Source organism: Meles meles, chromosome 12, assembly GCF_922984935.1.
Source record: "Meles meles chromosome 12, mMelMel3.1 paternal haplotype, whole genome shotgun sequence".
Classification (NCBI taxonomy): Eukaryota; Metazoa; Chordata; class Mammalia; order Carnivora; family Mustelidae; genus Meles; species Meles meles.
The window spans coordinates 72,601,247-72,628,033 of NC_060077.1; the positions used below are offsets into that span (position 1 = coordinate 72,601,247).

The 26,787-nt window shown below is 40.6% G+C and overlaps 1 protein-coding gene across 1 annotated transcript; it reads right to left on the reverse strand.

Moving 5' to 3' along the window:
* Positions 1-5,234: 5,234 nt before the first annotated feature.
* MEX3C (mex-3 RNA binding family member C) lies at positions 5,235-26,386 on the reverse strand. Its single transcript, XM_046025734.1, has 2 exons — positions 25,491-26,386; positions 5,235-8,321 (listed from the first exon to the last, which is right to left on the reverse strand). The coding sequence occupies exons 1-2, from the start codon at positions 26,236-26,238 to the stop codon at positions 7,096-7,098; spliced, it is 1,974 nt and encodes a 657-aa protein (XP_045881690.1). The 5' UTR covers positions 26,239-26,386; the 3' UTR covers positions 5,235-7,095.
* Positions 26,387-26,787: the final 401 nt, after the last annotated feature.

Genomic DNA, 26,787 nt, shown 5'->3' on the forward strand with positions numbered 1-26,787 from the left:
TGGAAAGATATACCTACTTTTGTCCAAATAGTGGCGAGGGAAGGGAAGGCAGAAGAATGTTATTCCTGGTGAAGTTAAAAGAAGTATGGTCAAGGGCTGAAGGAGGTCACTGAAAGGGTTGAGGAAATGGAATAACACAATCAAGGTTGATCTATTAGTAAAGAAAGTAAAAGCGAAAGGACCATTTCTATAATCCTTGACCGTGATCTTTTGACCTGAAGCTCTATTTTCCAGAAAGCAGTAGGAATCATCTGCTCGGGAAGAGAAAACATAAAATATGATCCTGACTCGAGAGTCCTCACCGCAAGCTTCTAGGCCTGAGAATGAGATTTGTTTGGTTTTCATGTGGATCAGGAGAAGCCAGTGGGGTAGACGAGGAAAGGGAGACGCTGGGAGTGTGCTTCCTCAACTTCCGAATGAGACCGTGGTTCTCAGAATTGGAACCTCTGCCACGTACGGAAAAGACAATCTCGGAAGGTATGTCTAGCTCCTAGACAACTGGGACTTCCAGAATTAGAAACATCCTAAGCCGTACCACTGGTGACTTCACACGTGTGGAAAGAAGAGTGTACTTTCCAAGAAGTACAAATTCGTAACATATGGAATTTGAGCGGAGGAAAGCTCCACTGAATCCAAACCCCACCAAGAACCCATTCATAATCTGTTATGACGATAGTCGGATACAGAAAAGAAGTCCTCAGCTGAGGTAGTAGTACAGACTGTTTTAAGCAAGTAGCTTTAAGAGCGGCTTTCAGACACCCACACAATTATTTTCACACATATGCAATTCTTAAAATTATTTCCAGCAAGTTCTTGCAGACTCTACCAACATGGAAGAAATGAGTTAGTCCATCTTTCCTGTTTTTCTCTGTGGTTTTAAAGTCTTACTTTCAGAAGACTTTTCTTCACAAGTGATATTAACCATGTCTTAATTAATAGGCATGGCTATTTTTTATTAACTCTATTATCATATTCATTTGCCACCCAACAGTGAACCTTGACGACTTTAAATAAAGGTCATTTACACATACATCAGCAGCATTAGCAAAATCCACGAGCTACCAATCCTTTTTGAAATCTTATTTGTCTAGTTGTAAATCGGTCTTTAGAGTACAATGCCTGGTTTCCCTATTTCAGCACATTACATCTATGACTCAGGTAGTCCTGAAATCACTACCCCATTCAGGTCACTTGTCATGATGTCTTGGTAATTCCCCTGAAATTGCAGCAACAGAAAATGTCAAAAGTTCCACTGTTTGCTTTTGATCTTGGGAAATGTCATGGAAGATACGAGCCTTGGCGCTTTGAAAGGGAAATACCAAAATTTATTTCCTGGTTTTTAATACTAATTATTTGCATTCTTACAGTGCCAGAATCACATTTTAAAAGCCTTCTCATGTTTCAGTTAGTAGAGGCTAACTACTGTTGACTTATCCAAGAGCATTCTAATTTAACAGCCCCTCCATCTGTCGCGGGGGCATAGGTCGGTCATACCTATTATTTTGAGGTTTTGTACAGCCTTTAAGATGGCGAGACTGACCTTCCCCATCTTGATGTTCAATATTAATGTATGCAATAAATTATGCATAACACTGCTAGAGACTTTGGGTAAACATTGAAATGCGCTGGTAGGCTCTGAACAAAGATTTATATAATCTTGGCCTTCCTTTCCCATTTCAAACTAGCAAGGTTCTTAGTACCAAGCCAGTTCTTTTCAGTTTTTTGTTGTATATTCAGCTGAATATCATAGGTCTTTTTTTTTTTTTTTAAGGATTTTATTTACTTATCTGACAGACAGAGATCACAAGTAGGCAGAGGCAGGCAGAGGGAGAAGGGGAAGCAGGCTCCCTGCTGAGCAAAGAGCCTGATGCGATGTGGGGCTCCATCCCAGGACCCTGAGATCATGACCTGAGCTGAAGGCAGAGGCTTAACCCAGTGAGCCACCCAGGGGCCCCTCATAGGTCCTTCTCAAGACTTTCATGTTTAATAAGTTATTTACGTACACTCTTAGAGAGATTGAAGGTTTATAATTTTAAAACACAAAGGCATCAGGTTTCAACACCTCTGTCTTCCACCAGACCTTTCGAGAATACTCTGAAGGGCTAGAGATCTATGGTTTCTCTTCGGCTGTTTTCCTCTTTGGCCTACCAATTCCCACCTCTCATTGGTGAACTCTACTTACTATTTAAAGGATCTAAATGTTTATCCTCTCTAAGGAAGGTCTCTTGCATTGGTATATAAATGTTACCTTTAAAATGTAAAAGGAGATAAACATTAATACAAAGGGAGCATGGAAAATCCCAAATAGCAAGAAAATTTAATTCTTTCACGTTTTCAATTATTTCTCATGGTCAGCTTGAAGATCCTTTAAGGGAATAATTACTCTAAGATATCCAAGAAGGAAAGTATGGCAGTTGAAAGAAAACAGCTAGTCTTCTTGGGTGGAGGAGGGGCAGAGAACTCTTAAGCAGGCTCTCCATCTCATGACCGAGATCATGACCTGAGCCAAAATCAAGAGTCAGATGCTTAACTGACTGAGCCACCCAGGCGCCCCAAGAAAACAGCTATTCTTAATCTTTACTAAATGCAGTCTCAGTAGGGTTTTCAACGTCCCTTCCTAATTCATCAGTGCCCCATTGCCCAGTTGCTCAATCACTAACAGGAAACGGGAAGGTATGGAATAGTCACAAAACAAGTTTACTGCAGCTGAATTATGTTGTGGAGGTATACAGTCATGAAAAAGATGTTCACTATATATTATAAACACCCCTAGTCTCCCTTATTCACAAAAAGTTTTGGAATGATAGAAGTAGAAATTTAAGTGGGACCGGGAATGGGGGGAGTTGGCAGGATTTTGAGAACCACCGTCTGGTTTTCATGCTAAGGGAGCCACTGATAAGAATAACTGGGGAGGATATGTGTTCTGGTGAGCACTGGGTGTTGTTTAAGACTGATGAATCACAGACCTGTACCTGTGAAACAAATATTACATATTAATAAATTTAAAAATTTTGAAGTGTAAGAACATACCTGTACCTATTTTCAAAACCTAATTACTCTAGCCTTCTTTACTTTTCTTTTTTTAAAGATTTTATTTATTTGACAGATCACAAGTAGGCAGAGACAGGCAGAGAGAGGGGAGGAAGCAGGCTCCCCGATGAGCAGAGAGCCTGATGTGGGACTTGATCCCAGGACCCTGAGAGCATGACGTGAGCCGAAGGCAGAGGCTTAACCCACTGAGCCACCCAGGCGCCCCTAGCCTTCTTTACTCTTGATAAAAACCTGCTTTGCAACGGAATTCCTTCGGTAAGATCCAGTATAGAGAGAACGACATGCCATCATATCTGAGCTGCCAGCCAAACCAAGTGCTTTCAGCCCAGAACCAGCCCTCCGAGGCCGGGAAAATGGAAGACAATTACCTCTGCTATCCAACTTTGCTTTACTCCACTTTGCATTTATGAAAGCCCCACGTTACTACCCGTTTTTGTTAACCAAAACAAATCAGAGGAGGATTTTCACTTTTTAACTGCTTCTTTATGACTTTTCAGCTTACAAAAGGTTTTACAGGACATTTAACTTCAGATAGTGGGGGAAATGTGTAATGTTTCCCTCATTCTTTTTTTTTTTTTTTTGTTTCCCTCATTCTTAACCATTCACACTGCAGACCCTCCACTGGTGTAGCAATTCCCTGGTAAAGGCAGGTGCACACGGTTCCTAGAGCCTCTCTCCGTCCTTCCCTACGCAAGAAAATGAATGCAAACACCGAGGAAAGGCAGTTCTAGACTTAGAACTTGGGTAAGTGCTTCTCAGTGCTTGCTAACATTTTCAGACAGTTTTGGCTTCCTCTGGCAAGGAAAGTCTCCAAAGTGGATTATTTGCAAGGTCCTCTGAAAGATCTTGACGTTATATGAGGTACTAGAAATTCATATTCATTGGTTGTTCCGTCTGTGTTGGAGTTGTAGAAGTATAGCATTCTGTTCTTTTGTCTGAGGAGGATGTTCCAAGACCCCCAGTGGATCCCTGAAACGATTAGTACTGAACCCTAAATGTACTGTTTTTCCCTATACCTGCATACCTATGATAAAGTTGATTTATAAATTAGACACAGTAGATTAACAATGATAAAACACTGACAACAATATCCTGTAAAACAAAAGTTATGTAAATGTGGTCTCTCTCGCTCAAAATATCACCCTTCTTCTTGTGATGAGAGAAATGCCTACATGAGATAAAGTGAGGGGAAGGACACAGGTGTTGTGAGGCTGTGTTAGGTTACAGAGGTCATCTGCCTCCCGGCTGCGCAGTAACTAATTGTGGGTCATTGAAATGGAGGAAAGAAAAACTGAATCAGAGGGGCCAGACGACAGTCTGTACTACACCCAAACGTTTCTCCTTCATGCTTGTGGAGGTTAATCCTAAAACTCACAAAACGATTCTGGGGCACTGATCTTACCCATCATCAAATCTCTGTTCTCCAGTTTTCTAGTGCAACTGAAGAATTTCTGTCCAACACCTACCATGAAAAGACTCACTGCGGCTGTGTAACATCTCTAAGAATTTTGGTTTCTTTAGAACATCTTAGGTCTTTATTCTTGCTTTGTAACAAATGGCAGTAATTTACTCTAATCAGTATCAAATCATTTCATTAATGGAGTAATATTTTCATCAACCACAAACCTTTCAGAAGGTACTTCCTGACTGAAAGTTTAAAAATTTACAGGACATTTAACTTCAGATAGTGGGGGAAACATGTAATGTTTTCCTCATTCTTAACCATTCACACTGCAGACCCTCCACTGGTGTAGCAATTCCCTGGTAAAGGCAGGTGCACACGGTTCCTAGAGCCTTCGTATTAGAAAGAAATTCATCTTCTAGATTTAGTGATTGAAAAGACAAAAACCTGTAACAAAGGGTAGAAACTGAGTACAGTCTGGATGGATTCAGGATTTCAGTTAACATCAATATGTAAAAAGTCATTATTTACAGTTAGGATAATAGTAATTGTGGTCAACTACACAAGCAAGCAACGGAACAATCCAAAACTAGCTAAATCTCTAATTTCCCTATAATGAAAAATACTCAAAGGAAAAGCTAAATTTGGATGGAGCATAAGCGACACATTTAACACTCTAAGAACACACGGGAAAAAAAATCACTCTAAGAATGGACACAGGGAGCTGGCTTGCGAGAGGGGAAAGTTTGTAAAAGAAAATATTCAATTCTTGTAAATGGCTATCTTCCAGCCTCAACTAATGATTGCATGAAAAACACCAAGGAGAATACATTCAAGTTAATGGAAACAAGTCTTTATTAAGTAACTTTTAATATCAGAAAAATAAAACTCTTATAATTCTCTTTACAGCAAATATATAATATCAGTGCTTTGGCCATCTTAAGTTAAAGGCCCTTTATCATAAAATATATGGTTTTAAACTTTACTCAAATTGAATTTATAATCCCTATGACTTCCCTACATATACATAACAAAAGAGTGTAGTAAAATTAGCAAATACTAAACTATATTGATAATTTATCATTCTTAGTTTGTGGTTTTTAGAAACAGTACACGCACCTAATATATGTCGTTTCCTTGGCTTATTAGTTGCAGTGTACAATGCAACAAAATACAAAATACATGCTTGGTGAACATCCGTTCGTATCTACAAGACGGCAGCTAAAGATTAGGTTTCAATACTGACATTTAACTATCCTACAAGCAATTAGCATTACATCATAATATGCCATCAAGGCAATTTTTATACTGAAAAAATCAAAATAAAAACCGTTATTTGTAAACTTTTATACGAAATGTAACTCTTCAAGTGGAAATAAAAAATAAAATTTGTCTATTTACTATTCAATACACATAGGATTTTCAATTTTTTGTTATATTGAGAAAAAAAGCTCTTTTGTGTTGGGAAAATAACGCTTCAAAAAATAATTAGTAGAAAAACCCACCAGTATATTGTTTTGTCCTTTCAATGCCAGCACAGATTTGGGAACATACTGAGGATGAAGTTATAGGCATCCACAGGTGAAATGTAAAAGTGTATCTTAAAGAAATCTTTCCTTGTGATTGGAAATAGTTTTGAAATGAAGTAAACTGATTGAAGGTCATCACAGCTGCTTTTGTAAATTATGCTAAGGGCATTATTACCCCTTTCTCCCTCCCCCTCCCCTAAATTACTAAAAAATAAAAATATATTTATAATGTGCAAGACAAATATGGATTGAACATAAAATGTTTCACATTTTGATCTATAGTCTAAAAATTAATCAACAGCTTGATCAGACTAATGAATGGAATGTTCGCATCCTCAATTATTAGCCAATATAGGTGCATCCCAAAGCCCTTCCTGAAATGGGAAAACCCAGGTGGCCATTTCCACATTCACCGAGGCAGGCAATGGGGAGGAATTCACAATCGACACAATTGCATTCCTGATCCACTGATCATACCAGCCGTGAGCGTTCTGGGCGAGATGAAGGTCAATGTAGCAGTTTTTGTCCCAAATTATAACCAGTGATCGAGTAAACTGCCATCAGCCCTATAATTACCAATAAGTGATCACAATGCATTAAAAAGTTACTTGCAATCCTGCAGAATTAGGCATAAGTTGTTGTAAAATAAAAAACGAACCTGTTTTGTCAAAACTGGCAGTGTAAAGAAGGCAGCACTGGAAGTGTCTGAATCATCTGTAATGCCAAGTACCCTCCATAAACTCTTAATGTGGCTAGGCTTTGGGACCCATTGTTTTGAAATCTAGACGTATAAACTTTTCTCATAGGCTCACACAGCCTATGATTATCTTCACTCAGCCAAGCTGAACTTCAGTTTTAACGATTCTTATACAAGCTATGTCTCTGGGTCTACAGGATAGTATTAATAATTCAAACCAAACTAATAGACAAGAGACCACTTAGGTTTAGTGTTACCATAGCAGCCTTTTATAAGTTTACTAACAACTTTAGCCTAATCCCAATAAAGCCTGATAACAGTCATAAGAATTCATTAGGAAGTTTACTGGGGGTACCATTATACCCATGCCTTTACGAGTCCATATAGAGATATAGTATTTATGTATATATATATAGTTAAGAGTGAATTTGGATTGCCTGAGTAACAGCTGTCTGGCAAACTGGACATGATGGCGTTCTCTTTTCACAGATCTTGTTGGCACATTCCATGCAGAAGAGGTTGTGGCCACATGGAACTAGGGCAGCAATAACTTCATTCTCAAAGCAAATCACACAATCGTGCTTTCGTCTTGATTCTGGAGGTGAGCTAGAGGTGGAACCACCATTGGAAGAGGAGTAACTATTGGTACCATTAGAAAAAGCAGGGATGTATATTGGAAGGCCGACATGGTTGCCTGTACTAGGTGGGTCGCTCCTAACCCTCCGAGCAAGTGGGTGTTCAATGCTCTCAGGAAATGTAGGAGACAGACGAGGAGTAGATGGCTGACTTCCTCTACGCTGAGTCTTCATGTTACCAGAGGGATCACTCCCAAAGCCAGAGAGTGGGTTAACTGGTTCAAACGGAGTCCAGATAGTTTGAGCAGATGTTGGTAAAGAGTCAAAGGCAGGAGAGTCAACTGCAAGATCTTCTGAGCCTACAGATGGTAGTGTATCTCCAAACCAAAAGTTTCCTGTGCTAAACGGGCTTGTTGGACTAAAGTCAGCCAGCCTATTGCTTCCAAAGTAGGAATCTGTGGAACCACTTCCCAGAGAACTGGAACTATCATTTCGATAATTGGATATCATTCTTGCGCGGCTGGGAGGAACAGGATTGGAGGAGAGCCACGCAGAGCCAAGAGTGCCACCTTCAAAGCTTACATCGGTACCGTTGTAATGGAAATCATTTTCTTCATTGAGTTCAATATAGTTTCCTGTACGCATGGCGATATGCATTTCTATTTCTTCTCGTGCTCGGTCAACATTTTCGGGCATCCCTGTCACTTCGAAGACAGGCTCTTTATCTCTGCTTGGAGTTACTATGTACGTGTGGGTCTGCTGCTGAATTCTCTTAATAGTTGCTCCTTTGGGCCCAACGACCAATCCTACCACGCGATAGGGGACCCTCACTTGAACGGTGGTTTGACCTGGAAGATTTGGACTACATGACAACCCTCCCAGGGCAGGGCCATTTTTGTTTCGAGACGCACGGATCATGGAGAAGTGCTCTGCAGCTGAGAGAATTTCTCTTTTGGCCATGGCGACATCTTCTTTCCGTCCAGTGACGACAAAAATGGGCTCTTCACCACGAACAGGTGTCTTGATGTACGTGTTTGTCTTGGCTCTCAGTGCTTTAATTTTACAACCTGTTAGAAAGAAAATATTTTGTAAGAATCAACATCTATATGTCAGTAATACTGATAAAGATAGATCACAGAAAGCTCCTTCCAAGCTAAATGTCTGCTTCTGGGCAGTTTTTTCCTTTATCATAAAAACCTGTCACTAGATCATGAGAAAGCCTTCCCAACTCCACAAATGCTCCCCCGTCTTCAGGTATATCTGTCTGCTGGCCTTTCACTTAGGAAAAGGCGGCACCTCTAGTGGGAGATCTTAAAAGTCATGCCTGTTGTCTCCTTCTTATCAGTCACTGCAAACGATGCACGGAATACTGTGTACAGGCAAGCCATACCATACGTGGTCTGACTTTCAGAACAGTAATAAAATAACTCCCTTGCAGGATGTTGGTGGCAAAGAAAAACCACTGGTGCACATGTAAAACACTGAATAGCTATTGTCTCATTCATCTATACAATAACCCTAAGAACTAGGTTACCGCACTCCTTTTATTGCTAAGAAAAATGAAGCTTACAAGAACAGTTAAACCTACTCTAACTTCAAAACCTATGGTCTTTCTGTCAGTCTGAGAACCTCAAATTTTGCACAACTCTAAGACAGAAGTTGTTTAACCGACTTCCACCTAGTTGTCATATTTTAACATTACTCTTTACTCTATAAAACTCATGATGAGCGCAATGCTCATGGCTCAAAGGCCATCTCACATCTGCTCACATCAACTGAATTTGAGGCTAAGCTATCCTCCTATCTGGTTATACGAGTCCTACTCATGCATTAACTAAATTAACTTTGACATAAATCAGTGAAATATGAATGCATAAAGACATTATGCTTGTATGAAAATGAAGCTGATTATTTTTGAAAATTTCAATAAAGGGCTGCCTGGGTGGCTCAGTCAGTTAAGCATCTGACTTCAGTTCAGGTCATGATCACAGGGTCCTGGGAGAATCAGCCCTGGGTCCCGGCTCCCTGCTAGGCAGGGAGTCTGCTTGTCCCTCTGCCACTCCCCCTGTTAATGCTCTCTGTCTCAAATAAATAAACAAATAAAATCTTAAAAAAAAAAGAAAAGAAAAGAAAAGAAACTCTCAGTAAAAGATGTGTACCTTAAAGAAGAAAAAGGGTGTTGCTCAATTATGTATGGGTAAGACAACTGTAAAGGCCTGGGGTAAGAAACTAACACAGGATGACTCTGCATTCACTGTAAAATTCCTGCTAAACTCAAAAGAAACATATTGAAAATTGAATGGAACATGGGCAATGCATGTCATTTTATTAAAAGACTACTCAGATTGGCAGACCCATTCTCAAATAAAAGCCTTTGGCCCAAATCCCAAGTGCATTTAAGTTAAACTATCTGAGATGCATATTCATAACTATCCATAATTCTTTAAAGTTTTAGAGTAATCACCTATTACCAGTTCCAACTATGAGATTAGAGGGCTTCAAAGTGTAACTTAAAATTTCAAATACACAACTAAGGCACAGGACTCTGGGATTATACTTTTCAAAGATCTTAATGTGAAGCTCGCTAGAACAGATCTGTCCTCATGAATATGTCATATGTTATTCCTAGGTTCCTTAAAATGAAGAGGCCTCCAAATGAAGGTGCTCTTAAAGATACAGGTCACACTTTGGGTGGTCTTTTTCTTAAAAATTTCCTCCCCCCCCGTTTTTTGCCTCCAATGAACTCACAGTGTATAAAAACTAAGTCTTCAAAACAAAACAAAACAACAAAGTCTTCATATACATCCTTTCTAACCTGCATAACTGCAACCTTCTCCCAAGTCCCCTTGCTTCCAGGCCCACCTTACTCCCACCCATTCTCTAGTCATTTAAGTCAAATGATGGTTTCTAAATAAAACACAGATCACATGATCACTTCTTTGCATAAAGCGCTTTAAGGGCTCCCTTTAACCAAGGGATATTGTTTGGATAAAGTCCAAACAATGCGGCACACAAAGCCCCCTTTACCTGGGTCTGGGTTACCTCTCTCTAGATACATCTCTTTACTGGTCTCCTTTTCCCCTTTCTCACTTCTTCTTCTTTTTTTAAAGACTTTATTTATTTGAGAGAGAGAGAGAGAACTTGCACATGGGGTGAGGGAGGGGCAGAGAACCAAGAAGATTCCTTGCTAAGCAGAGAGATCCATGCAGGGCTCCTTCCCAGGACCCCAAGATCATGACCTGAGCCAAAGGCAGATGCTTAATTTAAGCCAGTGAGCCACTCAGGCGCTCTTCCCCTTCCTCACTTCTTAAACTCTGCCATGAGTTTCTACCATATTAAACTTCTATCCATGTTTCCTTGCTTCCATGACTAGAATGCTCCTTTGTCCTTGGCTCTTTACTCCCACTTCTACTTGCTTAATTCCTGCTGGTCATACAGATTTTAGTTTAGATGTCTCATCCTCTGTGAAGGTTCCTATCCCTCAAGACTGCTTTGTGCGCCCTTCCTAAACATTCCCAAACCACTGGGCGGTTGACGAGAAGTACAGGCCTTTGGGGTGCCCACAGGGCATGTGCTGATTTCTGCACAAGAACACTGAGCCTTTCTTATACATATTGCTTTGCAGCTAAGCTTTTTTTGCTGAGCTCTTTAAGACTCTCTTATTCTAGCCCCATACTGCTAATACAACTTTGTTGAAAGGAGTTGATTATGCTAACTTCAATTATAACATATTCAACACAACTTTATTCAATCTACCACTGGACTTATGTATCTTAACTCAGACCTATTCCACCTTCCAACAAAATGTAAAACTTACAAAGAAATAAAGGGCTTTTTTCCTCACTGTTGGATCCTAGGTACCTATCACGAAAACACTTTTAGCGTCAGGTTTACTTGAATGTGAGGCTATATTCATCTAAGAAGACTTGGTGCAAAACTGCAAGGAAAGCACTTAGTACATAACTGGATGAGGTAAGAAGGGCCAAGGGGAGGGGGGTCGCTTGTGGGCTATTAGGAAATTATTACAATGAGTTGAATTTATGCTACTATAAAACCTAGAAGTTTTAACTACTAAGAGTGCTGCTGTAAGTTTACATCTATAAGATTAAGTTGATGGTGTAACTTTTAACTATACGACGTTATTGCTTTTGCTCCAAAACAGAAAGTGAGTTAGAAGATGAAAGCAATAAAACTTTTATATCTTTTTTTTTTTTTTTTAAGATTTTATTTATTTGACAGACAGAGATCACAAGTAGGCAGAGAGAGGAAGGGAAGCAGGCTCCATGCTGAGCAGAGAGCCAGACGCCGGGCTCGATCCCAGGACCCCGGGATCATGACATGAGCTGAAGGCAGAGGCTTTAACCCACTGAGCCACCCAGGTGCCCCAAAACTTTTATATCTACTTATTTATACAGAATCTGAATCTTCAGGAGATTCTCTCAATTCAACACAGAAGGTGTCGCTTGGGGCTGTAACTGAGAGTACTTCCTATAGGCCAATCAACAAGTGATTGATAGAGAGCTGCCTAAGAAATTCTGAAAGGCTAACGTCAACCAATAACTAACTGTTCACCCTATACATCCAGGGCAGTTATTGTTATTATTCAGATACTCTGGGCTACAACTTAACAAGAAGGCAGTCTGCTAGCATCACATTTCTAACAAAGAAGGTCCTGTTCATCCTGCAGAAAATCACTGGGCAATTTCTATTAAGGACAAAGGAAGAAATAAGAAAAGGGTCTGGGGTTAGCTCCTCTCAATGCATACTAATACTGACCACTAGAAAGCTGAACTGAGTAAAGTTCTCCAAATAAATACTTGTGACTATAAGCAACTGTCAGCTGACCTTAGTAGAATACTTTTTGTTTAATACCTAGTAGGTGTATTATTAACTAAGAATATGCCTAAAGGTACACAAAATACTCTCTGGCCTATGGCTGGTACTAACAAAGAGGTGTTTAATAATTGGCTCAATAGGAAGAGCAGAAGACAAACATTCTGAGCAGAAACCACTTCTGAGATAGGAGAGGAAGAGGCCAATTCTGCCCAAAGACAGTGTCTATAGGTTTTGCAGATAAGGGTAAAGGTAATGGGAAGATTGCTAAGCCAACCCCTTTAAGCCACTAACAACAAAAACAGAAGAATGTATCTGTTCTCTCTCCTAAATTTTGTAAGAAAGTTTTTTCCCCCATTTTATTTTATTTTATTTCTTTTCAGTGTTCCAGCATTCATTGTTTATGCACCACACCAGAGCTCCATGCAACACGTGCCCCCCATAATACCAACCACATACTAGCCTCAACTCAGATTAGGACTATAGGAAACCTCATCAATCATAATACTGTTTCTATAGGAACATACATATTATGAGTTTCAAACAACTAACACATGATTGATTTCTAGAATATATATATTCTAAAGTTGGGGACAATTTGAATAGGGAGAGTTCTAAATAGGCAACACAAACTAAAGAGAAAACAAACTTGTTTTATTATTTTACAGGTGAAGAAGGTTAAAAAGGTTTTTGGAGTATTTTAGATTGAGTTTCAATCTGAAAAGTCTAAGATATTTTAAAAAACATGTAAGAATTTATAATCTCAGAGGGGCAAAAAACTCATAAGCCTTAAGAGTACAGATAAATCAGACTGCACATTAAAAGAAACAGCTCAGGGCATGGAGGTGGCTCAGTGGGTTAAGCCGCTGCCTTCAGCTCAGGTCATGATCCCAGGGTCCTGGGATGGAGCCCTGCATCGGGCTCTCTGCTCAGCAGACAGCCTGCTTCCCCCTCTCCCTCTGCCTGCCTCTCTGCCTACTTGTGATCTCTGTCTGTCAAATAATTAAAATCTTAAAAAAAAACAACAACAGCTCATAGAAAAGGACATATATAAATGGCTATGGACCATGAAATTCCCATTTTCACATGAACTGAGGTATCTTTTTCCACCTCTAAGACTATCCAGTATTAAAACCAGAGCTAGTAAGAACAGGGAAAAGGACCTTCATATTTAGCTGCTGAGAGTATGAATGGCCTGACAGCACTTTGCATTATTTATCAAAATTACAACTGCATGGATCCTTCTGCCCCTACAGTCCCACTCATAGAATTGATTCTGTAGAAATACTTGCACAGGTGCAAAGTAACCTCTGTATTATATTACTTAATTGTTTGTATTAGCGCGTGGTCAGTATAGCTATATAATGGAATACAATCAGTCATAAAACTGGTTGATTTGGGGGACAGGGTAGGAGGGAGACTTAATTTTCCTTTACACTCTAATTTTTTAAAATTTTGAACCATACAAATGCATTAGCTTTTTCCAAGAAATATAATTAAATCATAAAAAATTTTAAAAATACAAAGAAATGACACATTTTACTAGACTTAGAATATTAATCAATCTTTGGCTAGAACTGGTATTATTTTAGACTGTATGAACAGCAGGGCAAATGATATCATAATTTCAAATGTGAACCAGGCTTTTTAATTCTAAGAGGTAAGGACTAGCATTTTTTTTTTTTTTTTAAGATTTTACTTATTTGACAGAGATAGAGAGCATCAGGTACAAGCAGGAGAACGGCAGGCAGAGGGAGAAGCAGACTCTCAGCTGAGCAGGTAGCCTAAGAACTGATCCCAGGACCTTGGGATCACAACCTGAGCAGAAAGCAGAGGTTCAAACGACTGAGCCATCCAGGTGCCCTAATAACTGTTTTCTTATAGCTGTAGACAAAAAGCAACCTATGGTAAGCTGTATACCAGAATATACAGAGGTTAAGAACTAGGATAGCACCAACTTTAATAGTTGTAATTTTATTTTGATTTGGAAGTAAATTCCCCAAATAAAAGTCTCCAACTTACCCCTGGTATAAGAACCCATTTCCTCTTTCTATATCACTGAGGCTAGAGCTGTGTTTGCCTTAAAACCCTTTAGCTGCAGCCAAAATTATGGTCCTTGCACTCCCTGGTACAGCAAAGGTCCTGTCTTGCTTTTTCAGGGTACAGAGAACCTCCCCCACCAAATGTGTCAGTGATTAAGAGAGAGAGATCCCCTGCTGGGAGAGGAGTTAAAAGAAAGAGAACTGAAATGATGGAATCTTCAGTGTTTCTCAAACCATGGGTTACTATATTAATTTAGTAGGTTGCAATCCACATTTAAAAAGGGGGAAAAAAAAAAACAACCCAACAACGCAAAGCTCAAGTGTTCCAAATAGGTGTACACAGAGCTGCAATGCCAAGTGTTCTTTTGCGGGGGATGGGGCGGTGGTATCATGGAACAGGTTAAAAGTGGTAGTCAGTAGCTCCAAATGTTATGGGAAGCATTGCTGATTTTTTTTTTTTTAAGATTTTATTTATTTATTTGACAGAGAGTACAAGGCAGAGCAGCAGGCAGAGGGAGAGGGAGAAGCAGACTCCCCGCTGAGCAGGGAGCCGAATGAGGGGCTCCATTCCAGGACTCTGGGATCATGACCCGAGCCAAAGGCAGCCGCTTAACCGACTGAGCCACCCAGGCACCCCAGTGTTGCTCATTTTTGACAGAGTATTTTGTTTTCCAGAAATTAATTGTATTTTCCAGTCACTCCATAAATTACATGCATATTACATACATATAAGGTGACTGGAAAAAGTTAAAACCCTTACAAACACCAAAACTGCCTTATGTATTTATTTTAACTTTGGTCATCTTTGGCATGTAATTTCTTCAAAAATTTCCCCCAATTGTTTTGTTTTAAGGAAAAAGGATCCTACTAGAGTATCAGTGTATGTACACACAACATATACACTTTCTTTAAATAAGGAGGGGGAGTGAAAACTCCGAGTAGCTCTTTACCTTTGGGAAAATTAGAACTCCCTGGCTTGATGTTAAAATCTTCCCCTCACCAACTCTCTCCCATCAAGGCAGCCAGAACCTACCTTTTCTTAGACTTTATTATCTCCTAAACATGTCTTGTTCCTCTTCTATCTCTACTCAGATATTTCCCTAAATAACATGGAAAACTTCCTCCTGGTACTTCCCCTCCAAACCTTATAGCTTTGAGTAACAAACATGGTCATTTAGAAGATGAGGCTATGTGAAGGGCTCTATGAACTCAATAACAGTACAACGGTACTCGCTCTTATTATTACGACTACGGCATATGAATCTTCCAAGGCACAGTTTAAAGGAAACAATGTAGGAAGCAGAAAACTGATTGTCTGTAGGCCTTGGTTGTAATCTATCACCAATTACTCCTGGTTTCAATGCTAGGTCATTCAACCTCTAGGTCCCTTCCAATGCTTAAATTTTTTGACCAAGTCCCCCTTCTCCTAGGAAATACTGTCACTGCTTCTCTTTTGGTCTTAAAAGCCCTTGGGACAATCAGATACTATGTTATTTCTCTTTCTCTCTCACACACACATATACACACACACATCTACTCTTCCTCTCCTCAAGGAAAGGTAGGTTGAGTAATGGTTGGTAACATTAGACTTTGGATCATTATTAACCTGCTTTGTGAACTTTAGCAGGTCACTAAACCTTTATCTCTCCTTCATGGGTGAGACTGATTAAAGATATTTCTTTCACTTGGTTTTTGCGAGGATTAAATGAAATCATGTATTAAAAATGCTTATTATTTGCCCATTATTCAAGTAGGTATTTCAGTAAAGGGTATTCTTTCAGACTACCCAATCACCCCCAAAACACTGCCTTCAATTATTTCCTGAGTAAAATGATCTAATACCCTTAGCTTTGAAATAATAAAAATTTGTAGCACACTTTCCAGTTTTCCAAACTCTTCTAGAGATATTCTCATTTAATCATAACAGTGATTTAAGCAGAGCAGGAAAGACATAACTGAATTGCTCAAGATCTCCCAGCTGGAAAGTCAGATCTCAAACCCATATTGTCTTAATAACCCCAAACTCCTCTTACTACCCCATACAATTTTTCTCTAAAAGCACTAGAGAAACACATTATTTCATGTTCCATGATATATTAGAACAAGGGCGGTCCTTCTCCTCATGAGCTAGCCTAGACACACTATTCAAAAGCTCCTTTAATTTTATAGGAACTCAATTTCTGTAATGTATTTTCAAAGACTGATGAATATCAGCTAAATCCCAATAAGAGTGTTTATGTACACAAACTGGACTCAAAATTTAAATAAACTGTTTAGATTAGCAATGCAAACTATCCCTAAATGCACAATATACAAGTAATAGCTTTCCTTTCTAAGGTTCAAGTGTCCTTGTAGCTCTTCTAGTCAAAATCCTCTGAAATTATTTGTGAAGAATACAGTCTCATTGTAAATATCACTGACAGGACTTCAAATAGCTTCATTTATATGATTTTAGTTCTGTTGTTATCAGTATTCATATTGACATCTAATGACTTAAGTATATGTGTACTGCCCTTAAAACAAAGTCAATCTCAGGTTGACTGGCTCCTTACATAAAGGGTTAGGGATTAAGGTAAGAGAAGAAAATCCCAATTTCTGTAATATGGAAACTAAAACAATAATAGTACAATGGCAAATCGAATCCGATAATCCAGTTCAATAAAATAAGCAGCAAGTATTTACTTTGCTTCAGGTACTTTAACTGACACCAAGGACCCAAAGATGACTAAAATTCAGTGCTTGCCCTCACTGAATTGTATCAGCTCCAAGCACCAGAAGGATTTGATGTCTACACATGTTCATGTACAGATACCAATCTCTTATTTTCTTTTCTTATATTGTTGGTGGTGTTCAAACCTTCTAAATCCTTACTGAGCCTTTGTCTGCTTGCTCTACCATTTAATGAGATATGAGTGTTGAAGTCTTTAATTCTATTAGCTTGAGGCCCTGGGTATGTTACTTATGTTCCCATAGATCTGTTTCCTTATGTGTATGGTGGAACGGAGAATGCATCAGATGAGATAAACTGTCTCACACGCTTGAAGGTTTACCATTAAAAAAACCCCCAAACCAATTTTCTATAGGAAGCTGAAAACACTTAAGGAATTTACCTCCTAAAGATAAAACTTGTATTTAGATTGTACAAAACATGTTAAAATATTATCAACTTTACAAAACTTGGAGAAGATATGCTTAAGTCAACCTAAACGGGAATTTGAAATCTGGTGTAGTTTTGCATGATTTTAGGGATTCTTTTTTTTTTTAAGATTTTTATTTATTTATTTATTTGACAGAGAGAGAGAGAGAGAGAGAGAGATCACAAGTAGGCAGAGAGGCAGGCAGAAACAGAGAGGGGGAAGCAGGCTGTCTGCTAAGCAGACAGCCTGATGAGGGGCTCGATCCCAGGATCCTGGGATCATGACCTGAGCTGAAGGCAGAGGCTTAACCCACTGAGCCACCCAGGTGCCCCTAGGGATTCTTTTTGGACAAAAATCAGAATGTAAGCGTATAAGAAATAATCTAGCTCAATCTTATTTTATACATGAAGAAAACTGAAGCCCAGTATTATAAACTGATGACTCCTACTAAATATACCATTCTCTCAACCTGCCTCATTTTTCTACTTGATTCTTATACTAAATTTAAAATGCCCCTTGTTTTCGCTTAGAAAAGGGGACTGAAATAGTTAATAATTAAAAAAAAGGGCTCATATTTGGCCTTCCACTAAAGCTGAAACACCCAGAAGAGGGTATAAATTAGAGATGAATGGTCAAGTAAGTTTCCTAATTGGGGATTTTAAAATTAGGTTTATCCCTTTTGGAGGATGTTAATAGAAACCTTAGAATTACTTCTGTTTAGGTACCATATAATAGAATCAGATTCATTTGTAAATTTTAAAAAATAAGCTGTGCATCATTTAGTTAGTGGTATACCCTGGGAAAACTTAATAATGTGATAATTTTTATTTTCAACTAGCATTTGCTCAGCGTACAAACCTCGCAGTAAAAAAAAAATGTATAAATTTTATCCTACTCCATATATAGTTTATTATCTCTACACTTGCAATTGTGCCATGCGTTTGTACTAGTGACATCTTCTCAAATTTGATCCCCACAACAAATGGGGTGTGAGAAGGGGCAAGGAAGAACAAGTAGATGGAACAGGTTTTTTTCCCACAAGAATAGAGACTCTGCCAGGTTACCTGATTTGTCCAAGGTCACAGGCAACAAATGGTGAAACCAAGTCTCTAACAAGGTTTCTAACTCCTGGCTCCAATGTCCTTTCCTACAGTATACTGAAATGATACTGATGGAAAGGTAGAAGTCAAAGGGAAGAAAGGTACAGAAGAAGGAAAAGTAATATCTTTTACAATAGTAACCCTTTTGGGAAATTTTTTAGCTGTTTGGAACTATTCCCTCCCCACTCTCTTCCAACCATGTCCAAAAGACCAACTACTTCATGCTAATCTTCAACTACACCTATAATTTTCACTGAAGAACTGTCTTTACCATTTTAAGTCCTAGTCTTATTATTCCATGATACAACTTTAACTGTAGTCAAATCAGGATTCCCTGCATACAATGAATTGCAGTTTTTGCTTCCTGGACAAAGGAAACAAACCATGCCTACATGAATTGTTCTTAAATCCCAAACAGTGGCATCAAAGAGGTTCTAATGTTATGCCGTGCAACTTAAAATTTTCAGAATCAGTCATGGAATAAAGACTCGATCTAATCCAATAGCATTAGTCTGTGCATACATTCAAATTTAGTATACAGTTGGGCTTGGCAACACTAAAACTGCAAATTTATTTTAAAAGTTTAAGTATCAGATTTAATCTTTACAAATGTCCATATGATACCCCTATATGGTGGCATGGGGAAAAAATTAAAAGTAAACCCACAAATTATGGTATATAAGCCATCTGGGAGTCATTAAGATGCAGTTTAATAATAACAAAAAAACCTATCACTATAGAATCTACCTGAAGATCAATTGGGTTTCAAAATAAATTTTCCGTAATTTACTCGGAGTTTTCTAAAGGAGTTTTTAAACTGAAAATACACTTATCTCTTTTTTCAATTGGGAAATCAACTTTAAATTACAAATTCTACATAGCATAAATAACATTAAAAATTCTGTAATAATTCTTTTGATCATAAAGTAATACTGTGGTAGTCATCATGGCCATTCACTAATATTCTAGCTCTCTTCTGTGGGCACATGGTTGTAATGGACTTTCTCACCTACTTGAAGGTAGGTGTGGTCAGATGACTTGCCCTGATTAATGAAATATAAGCAGATGTAATTACTACTTCCGGGTTTAACATTTAAAGACCAGCATGTCCTGGGGCTCCTGGGTGGCTCAGTGGGTTAAGCCTCTGCTTTTGGCTCAGGTCATGATCTCAGGGTCCTGGGATCGAGCCCTGCAGTGGGCTCTCTATTCAGTGGGGAGCTACCTTCTCCCTTCTCTCTGCCTGCCCCTCTGTCTACTTGTGATCTCTCTCTCTGTCAAATAAATAAATAAAATCTTAAAAAAAAAAAAAAAAAAAAGACCAGCATGTCTTATTCCACTGTCTCTTATCCCACAGGCACATGGGAAGACCAGTGAACACTTGAGATGGTGGCCCCTGTGTTGGCCCAAGCTCCTGAATAACTGAAATAAGCAGCACCTCTGTGAATAATAAACCTTTATTGTTTTAATATCAAGATGCTGGGCTTTGTTATCACAACATAATTTATACCCATCTGCACAGAAATGCCACGTAGCCAACAGACATTCAGATGCCAGTTGGGTTTAGTTCTTTTGCATTAGAAGACTATAATGTGTGAAACTGCTGAAGCCAAGAAAGTACATGAAAGAGTGGTTCAACTTAATTTCAGATTTAACTTAACAAAAATATGTACTTATCACTTAAAGTTTTGTGTGTTTCAATTTATTTGTATATCATTCAGTGTCCAGAGATATTACAAGTAAGATTACATCCATCTGAGGAGGTATCTAAAGCCTAGGGAGTTTAAGTGACTTGTCCAAGATCACAAAGTGAGTTACTGGTACAGAGTAATCAAATTTAGGAATTTTAATTTCTGATTGCTGATTCTTTCCAATATACCACAGCTGAGCAGACACTGTTCAGGGAATCTGGGGTAGTTTTTATATTAAAACATGCATTCTGAAACATTTTTGTATTCAGTTTAAGGCAAATTAAATCCTTCAATATGTGCAAATATTAAACTCATTCAAAATCAAGTCGCCAAATTAAGCACTATCTTTAAAAAAAATTTTTTTTAAAGATTTTATTTGTTTGACACAGAGAGATCACAAGTAGGCAGAAGGCAGGGGTAGAGAGAAGGGGAAGCAGGCTTTAAGCACTATCTTATAATTAAATGCTACCTCTTCCTTTGAAAACTTAAGATGTAAGAAGAGCTACCCAGAATTTCAACCCATAAACTTTGTTGAAAAATTTCTAAAGAGAAATCTCTAACATAGTAACACTTTCCAAATACTTTACACCCTGCATCATTTTTAGATTGTTGGTAACCAGGGGGTAGAAAATACACCCTTGTATTACCACTTTATTTTCCATTTCCTCCTAGTGTATCAAAATAGGTCATTAGCTGAATAAGGCAGGAAGAACCGGCAGTGGATTCCCCACCCATTTGCAAAACAATATCATTGACTCTTTCCCAATGGTCCCAGAGCTAATACTGTTATCAAGTAAATTTAAATTTTAAAGCCTAGAACTTACAATATCTGCTTTTTAAAGCTACCATGTATATAACACAAATTCACTTTCTGAACTATAAATGACAGAATTTTTAGTTAGGCATAGGAGAATGAGAATATTAGGATGATAACTGTGCTTTCTGGGTAGCAGAGATATCAAAATTTTATTAAGTAAATTAATTTGGATAGTGACGATACTAAGTTATCCACACTAGAAATAGAGTATCCCAAAGTTCATGATTAGGGCAGAAATTAACGCAAGTATCATTAACCTTCCTGAGCAGGATGCTTGAATACAGAAGCAGCAACTTAAATCTTTGATGTCAAACTGGTCTAAATGCAAGTTCCATTTTTTGAAGAGGGTATCTTTCAGACATCCAGTTTCTACATCTGTAAAATGGGGATCATGGCCTAGCAGTCTTGTAGTACCTGGCAAAGAGAAGGCCAACAATCCCTCCTCCTCCATAAAAGAAAAAAACATTGTATTTTAGCATTGTTCTGAAACATTCTGTCCTCATGAAATGTGTTTCTTCTTGAATAGGGAATTTATGTATGGCAAGACCCAGGTTTCTCTTTTTCTGTCAGACAGACAAACACAAATAAGCATACACCTTATTTCAGTTGTGTTAAAACTTGAAGAGTGCTTCTACCCTAATGAAACAGAAAAATGTCACAAGGATGCATTTATGACAACTTGAAACACAGTAACATCTTCATTATTTAAAAAGTGACCATGTACAAAAACCACTGGGAATCAGTGGAGACAGAGTAGCTCAATAAAATTTCCAAAGGGGTCTAGCTCAGCCACAGCCAAAGTAAGGTACAAGAAACCCAACTGGAGTGCAGGAAAAAAAAAATGAGAACTCCAGTTTCCATTTTTACCCCATTCTTTAAATTCTTTACATGTTTTATAGCACATATGTATCATTTATACATTAATATTCAGACATTGGGAGTACAAGCTTAATTTGTTTGACAAGGTGTACAATCAAAAAAAAGAAGCTGAAGATGACTTTTCCAGACTATAAGACTAGAAAACACCCATATAAAGTCACTAATGAAAATAGCTGAAGACCCACATTAAGCTTAAACAGTAACATAAAACCCTGAGGTACAAGTTTTTAAAACAACTGAATTTATGACATTCAATATTTCCTTATAATGTAGTTAAGAATGGGTATAGAGATGTACTTTAGTTTGCTTTTTTAGTCCAACTGCGTATCAACGACTGTACAAATTAAATTAAATTAATTAAATTAAATTAAATTAAACCTCTAGTTAACCTCTAGTTAACCACTGTGGACGTGTCCTGCAGGTAGTACATTTAGCATTAAGTTAAGTCTTAAGTCTGTTGTCAGGTTCACCCTCAATGTCCATATTCTAAAACTTCTATGATTATACGAAAAGCCTCTCCTAGTTCCTAGCTTTACTTTACAGTATGCTTGGTTTCAATATGAGATGCAAAGCTTAAAAGAAGGGGCCAATTTAACATTTGCAAATGACCATATGCTACTGGGGAGTACATATATGAGGTCAACACTGCCAACTTTCATCACTATCAAAAGCAGCAGTTTGTTTGTTTTTTTCTTTGAAAGATACTGGAACCAGAGGCCATTTACATGAGTTCTAGTCTTTATGACTCAGAATTCCATTTGTCCTACCCTTTGCTTCAGAGCTGAAGTCAGAAATGTCTCCATCTGTGTCATAATTATTTCCAAAACCAATTAAGAGATGGCAAACAGAAAATTATGACTTCAGGTAATGAATAAAATGGCAAGAACGGTTAATTCTTTAGAATGAAAACTTGGTTCATCCAAAGCAAACAAGTAAATTAAATGATTTGCCCTCTTTATTCACTTAGAGAAAAGACAAATTATCACCCTTTTAAAGTGCAGGGGTGCCTGGGTGGCTCACTCAGTGGGTTAAGTGTCTGACTCAGGTCTTGGTCTTGGTTCAGGTGACAGTCTTTGGGTCACAGGATCCAGCCCCGCATTGGGCTCCATTCTCAGTGTGAAGTCTCCATCAGATTCTTCCTCCCTCTCCTTCTGCCCCTCCCCACTCATGTGCTCCCTCTCTCTCAAATAAACAAACAAAATCTTTAAAAACAAAAAGACGCAAACATTGTAAGGTGCCTTGTCCTCCATGAGTGGGAAAACACTTCACATGTTTTATTATGGTGGAGGGGTGGAGGTAGCAAAGGGGTCAATGATTCACGAGAGGCAGGAGAAGGGGGGCAAGACTTTCGGCTCTTAAGAGAATATAGAGGATGATGACATACTCGTAAACAGTACTGTTAACTCTGGGAACTATTAAGTGTAAGAGGAATAGTCAGCAATTTGTCTCCATGTCCCAAGACATAAATAGAACCACATTTCCTTATTAACCAATAAACACAGCCCAATAAGCACAGAAAAACTAGACTTTATCTCATTTGCTATTAAATAAATTATAAAATGCTAAATTATTTTAATAGATGGTACAAAATAAAAGCTGGGAATGAATTCAGTTTACTTTTAAATAATGGATTTGTATAAAGACAACATTTTGTGCAATTAGGGACCATTTTTTGGTGTTTTAAAGGGTATGATACAGATAAAGACAAAAGTTTCTATCATTTGTATTAAACTAAATATACAAAAGATTTCATTATCTTGTCCCTCAAACTGGCAAGTAAATGTTCTTTTCTCACCGTCAACTGGCACCATAAGCACATTGAAGCAACTTGTGCTGAGGAAGCGCCATCCTAGTACAGCATTAAGGGTTTTTCATACTCTGGCCAGAAGGCACACCTTCCCAGCCCCTTTTTAACCACACACACCACTTTTAAGACCCCAGGCATCCAAGAAAAAAAAAAATCATCACAACTTTCTAATTATACCCAGATTATTATTCCTCCACACTTTTCCTCACATTGTTCTTCAGTCATTCTTCACTTCTATTTGTTGAAGTCCTATCCATTCTCCAAGTCCCTCCCGGGTTGATGTTCTCACATGTATGGCAGTTTGTCACACACTGTGGAGAGTGCCATTAACTACACATTCGTTTAGTACCATTCCACAGTTGATTAGACAGTTTTTTAGGAGCACCAAGTTTGTCTGGATCAATCTCACATTTCCAACTGCCATAAACTCAACACCTGGCAAAACAGAAGCTTGAAACATAGCAATTCCTTGATGTTCTTAACTGAATGGCCAACTCATTCTGGACTTTTCAACCGAGATATTACAATTCTATGCTACGTAAGGTGAAACAGTGCTCTCCTGGATTAGTGTCCATAAGTATTGCAAAACAATTCCCCTCCCAAAACCCACCCAAATAAAGCAAACAAAAAACAAGGCGTTTGCATCTTACTTACTAACTATAGGCATAAACTCTCAATTGAATGGTACCAGCTTTTAACTGTGCCTTTAAAGTACCAGTCATCAGGCAGTCTGAATAAGCTATCTCCTTTACCCAGATTTCAGACGGGTTTTTCTTATTAAAATCTGAGAGGTAAGAAATGAGCCAATTCTGATATTTGAAACCACCATTTCCACAGACCTCTTATTTATGTGTACTTTAGACCACTTGGGAAAGATGAGATCATTTAAGCAGCAGCGCCATTATTTCTCTTTGACCCCAACAATGCTCTCAACCTAACAGTAAAGAGACATGCATCAACTGGGCTAAGCTACATTGTAACAAGGCGGCTGGGGGTAATATTCACTCCCTTAGGGCAGGAGAAAAAGCTATGCTAAAGAGCAGAGGACCTTCCCTAAAAATGTCGGATACTGAGGTACTCTGGGCATCCCCTTCCCCCACCTTCACAAATCTACTCCTGGAATCTGAGACATAGGTCCTTTGTCTGAACAATGTGGGAGGAGTCTGTCTGCAGTGCTGGTGTGCTGGCAAGTGAAGAGAATTTACTGAAAACTGTATAAACGCATAAAGTTCCTTAACTCAATTACCTTACTGTCCATTTTTCTTCATCGTGTACAATGCAAGTGTTCTAAAACATAGCCAATGTGCCTTTTCCAGGGTTCAAATGTATTAAAAGAGAAAACAAAAAGATCAACAGAGTTAGGCTGCTCTTCAAAAGCTAAGTTTCTGAATAGCGGAGGGGTAGAGGGGGTGATGGTTTTACCCACCACTTGAACATTCCCTTCCCTCTCGAACGAGCTCTTTATACAAAGTCTCCATTTCTGTCCATTTCTTCACCGAAACGAGCTGCTGTAAGGTAAAGCTGAGTGCCTCTTACAAGACAGTCGGCTGCGCAAACTTGCAATCTCGCAGCTTTCCGTGCACAACACCGAATCCACAACGGACCCGACCTTTTACCACCTCACTGAGGTTTTTGGTGCCACGCCAGCCTACTGCTCCACGAATACAGCCCGAGTAAAGTGAACACCACCGGACTGGGTGGCTCCAGAAACTTAACACCTTCTACCACGCAAAAACCAGCGGAATACCGTGGGTTTTCGCAAGGTGACCCGTCTTCTCATCTCATTTACCACGGTTCCTCGCAGACCCCTTCGCGATGGACTTGGGGGACTCGCCGGGTTCAGTGTTGCTGCCCGGAGCTCTTTTCTTTCGTCTCCCCACCCACGCCCGGGGGCCAAGCCCAGGGGGACTCCCCTCCTCCCTGCCGCACTCACCCTGGCGACCGACAATCTCGGCGACATGCTCGGAGCTGGGCACCGGGACGCACTCAGTGGTGTTGACGCTCTTCCTCCGGAGCAGGGCCGCCTGCTCCCCGTTTAGGGCGGCCGCCGCCGCCGCCCCGCAGCCGCCGGGGCCGTAGGCGTGGGACAGCATCGCCGCCATCATGCCCTGGGCATCGTCCCCTCCGTAGAGCACCCCCGCCGCCGCGGCCGCCGCGGCCGCCTCCCGGGCATCGAAGCTGGCGGCGGGCAGCAGCACCGACCCCAGGGACCCGCCCGGGATCGGTTGGGTCTGGGAGGCGGCGGCCGCGGGCGGCGACAGCAGCAGCAGCGACGGTCGGTCCTCCTCCTCTGCCTCCTCCAGCTCCTCCTCCTCCAGCAGGTCCCCGTCCAGCTCCGCTTCCTCCCCCTCCTCCTCCTCCTCGTCCTCCTCCAGCTCCAGCTCGGCCGCCTCCGGGGGCCCGGGCCGGCCGGGCGGAGCCCGCTCCTCCGGAGACAGCCCCGCCGCCCGCCGGGCCTGGCCCTGCGCCGCCGCCGCCGCGGCCCGAAGCGCCGGGGTACCGGGCTCCGCCGGGCTGGGGTCGTCGAGGCCTAGCGCGGCCAGGCGCTCCCTCAGCAGGAGCCCGTCCCCCTCCAGCTCCGGGCCGCCCGCGGGCGGCGGCAGCGGCGGCGGTGGCGGCGGCTGCGGCAGGGGGGCCGGGGCCGCCGCCAGGGCCAAGGCCGCGGAGCTGCCGCTCGGCATCGCGGCGGCGCGCTGTCAATGGCGGCGGCGGCGGCGGCGGCCGGGTCAGGCGCGGCGGGCGGCGAGCCCCATGGCGGACAGGGCTCGGGCCCTGCTCAGCGCGCAAACACCTTTCCTCTGGGGAGGCGGCGGGGCTGGCGACCCGGGCGGAGGAGCGCCAGGGCCGCCCGGAGACTGGAGAGGGCGGGGTGGAGGGGCAGAGGAAGGAGGCAGAGGTAGGTAACTAGGTGGGTGGGTGGGGACGGCAGCGGGGCGGGCTGCTGGAGGTGGCAGCGGCTCCCCTCTCAGGGTTTCTTTTGTTTCATGGCCTTAACCAGCCCCCGGCGCGCGCGGCGGCGGCGACGCCCCACGCCGCGCTCCGAGTGAAGCCGGCGCGCCCTGATTGGCTGCTTTTAATCTCTGGGAGCCCGCCCTCTCCTCCCCGCAGCCTTCCAATTCCTTTCCCTAGCCCCACCCCCCCACCCTCTTCTCGGGCCCCGCCCCGCTCCTCCCCAGAGCTCTCTGATTGGGCGACCGGGACAAGCCCGTCCCCGAAGCCTTCTCCTTCCG

Coding starts and splice junctions, on each gene's coding strand:
- MEX3C (XM_046025734.1), bottom strand. CDS start 26,238: ATGCCGAGCGGCAGCTCCGCGGCCTTGGCCCTGGCGGCGGCCCCGGCC. Junction 8,322..25,490: donor CGAGATTGTCGGTCGCCAGG/GTGAGTGCGGCA, acceptor TCTTTCTAACAG/GTTGTAAAATTAAAGCACTG.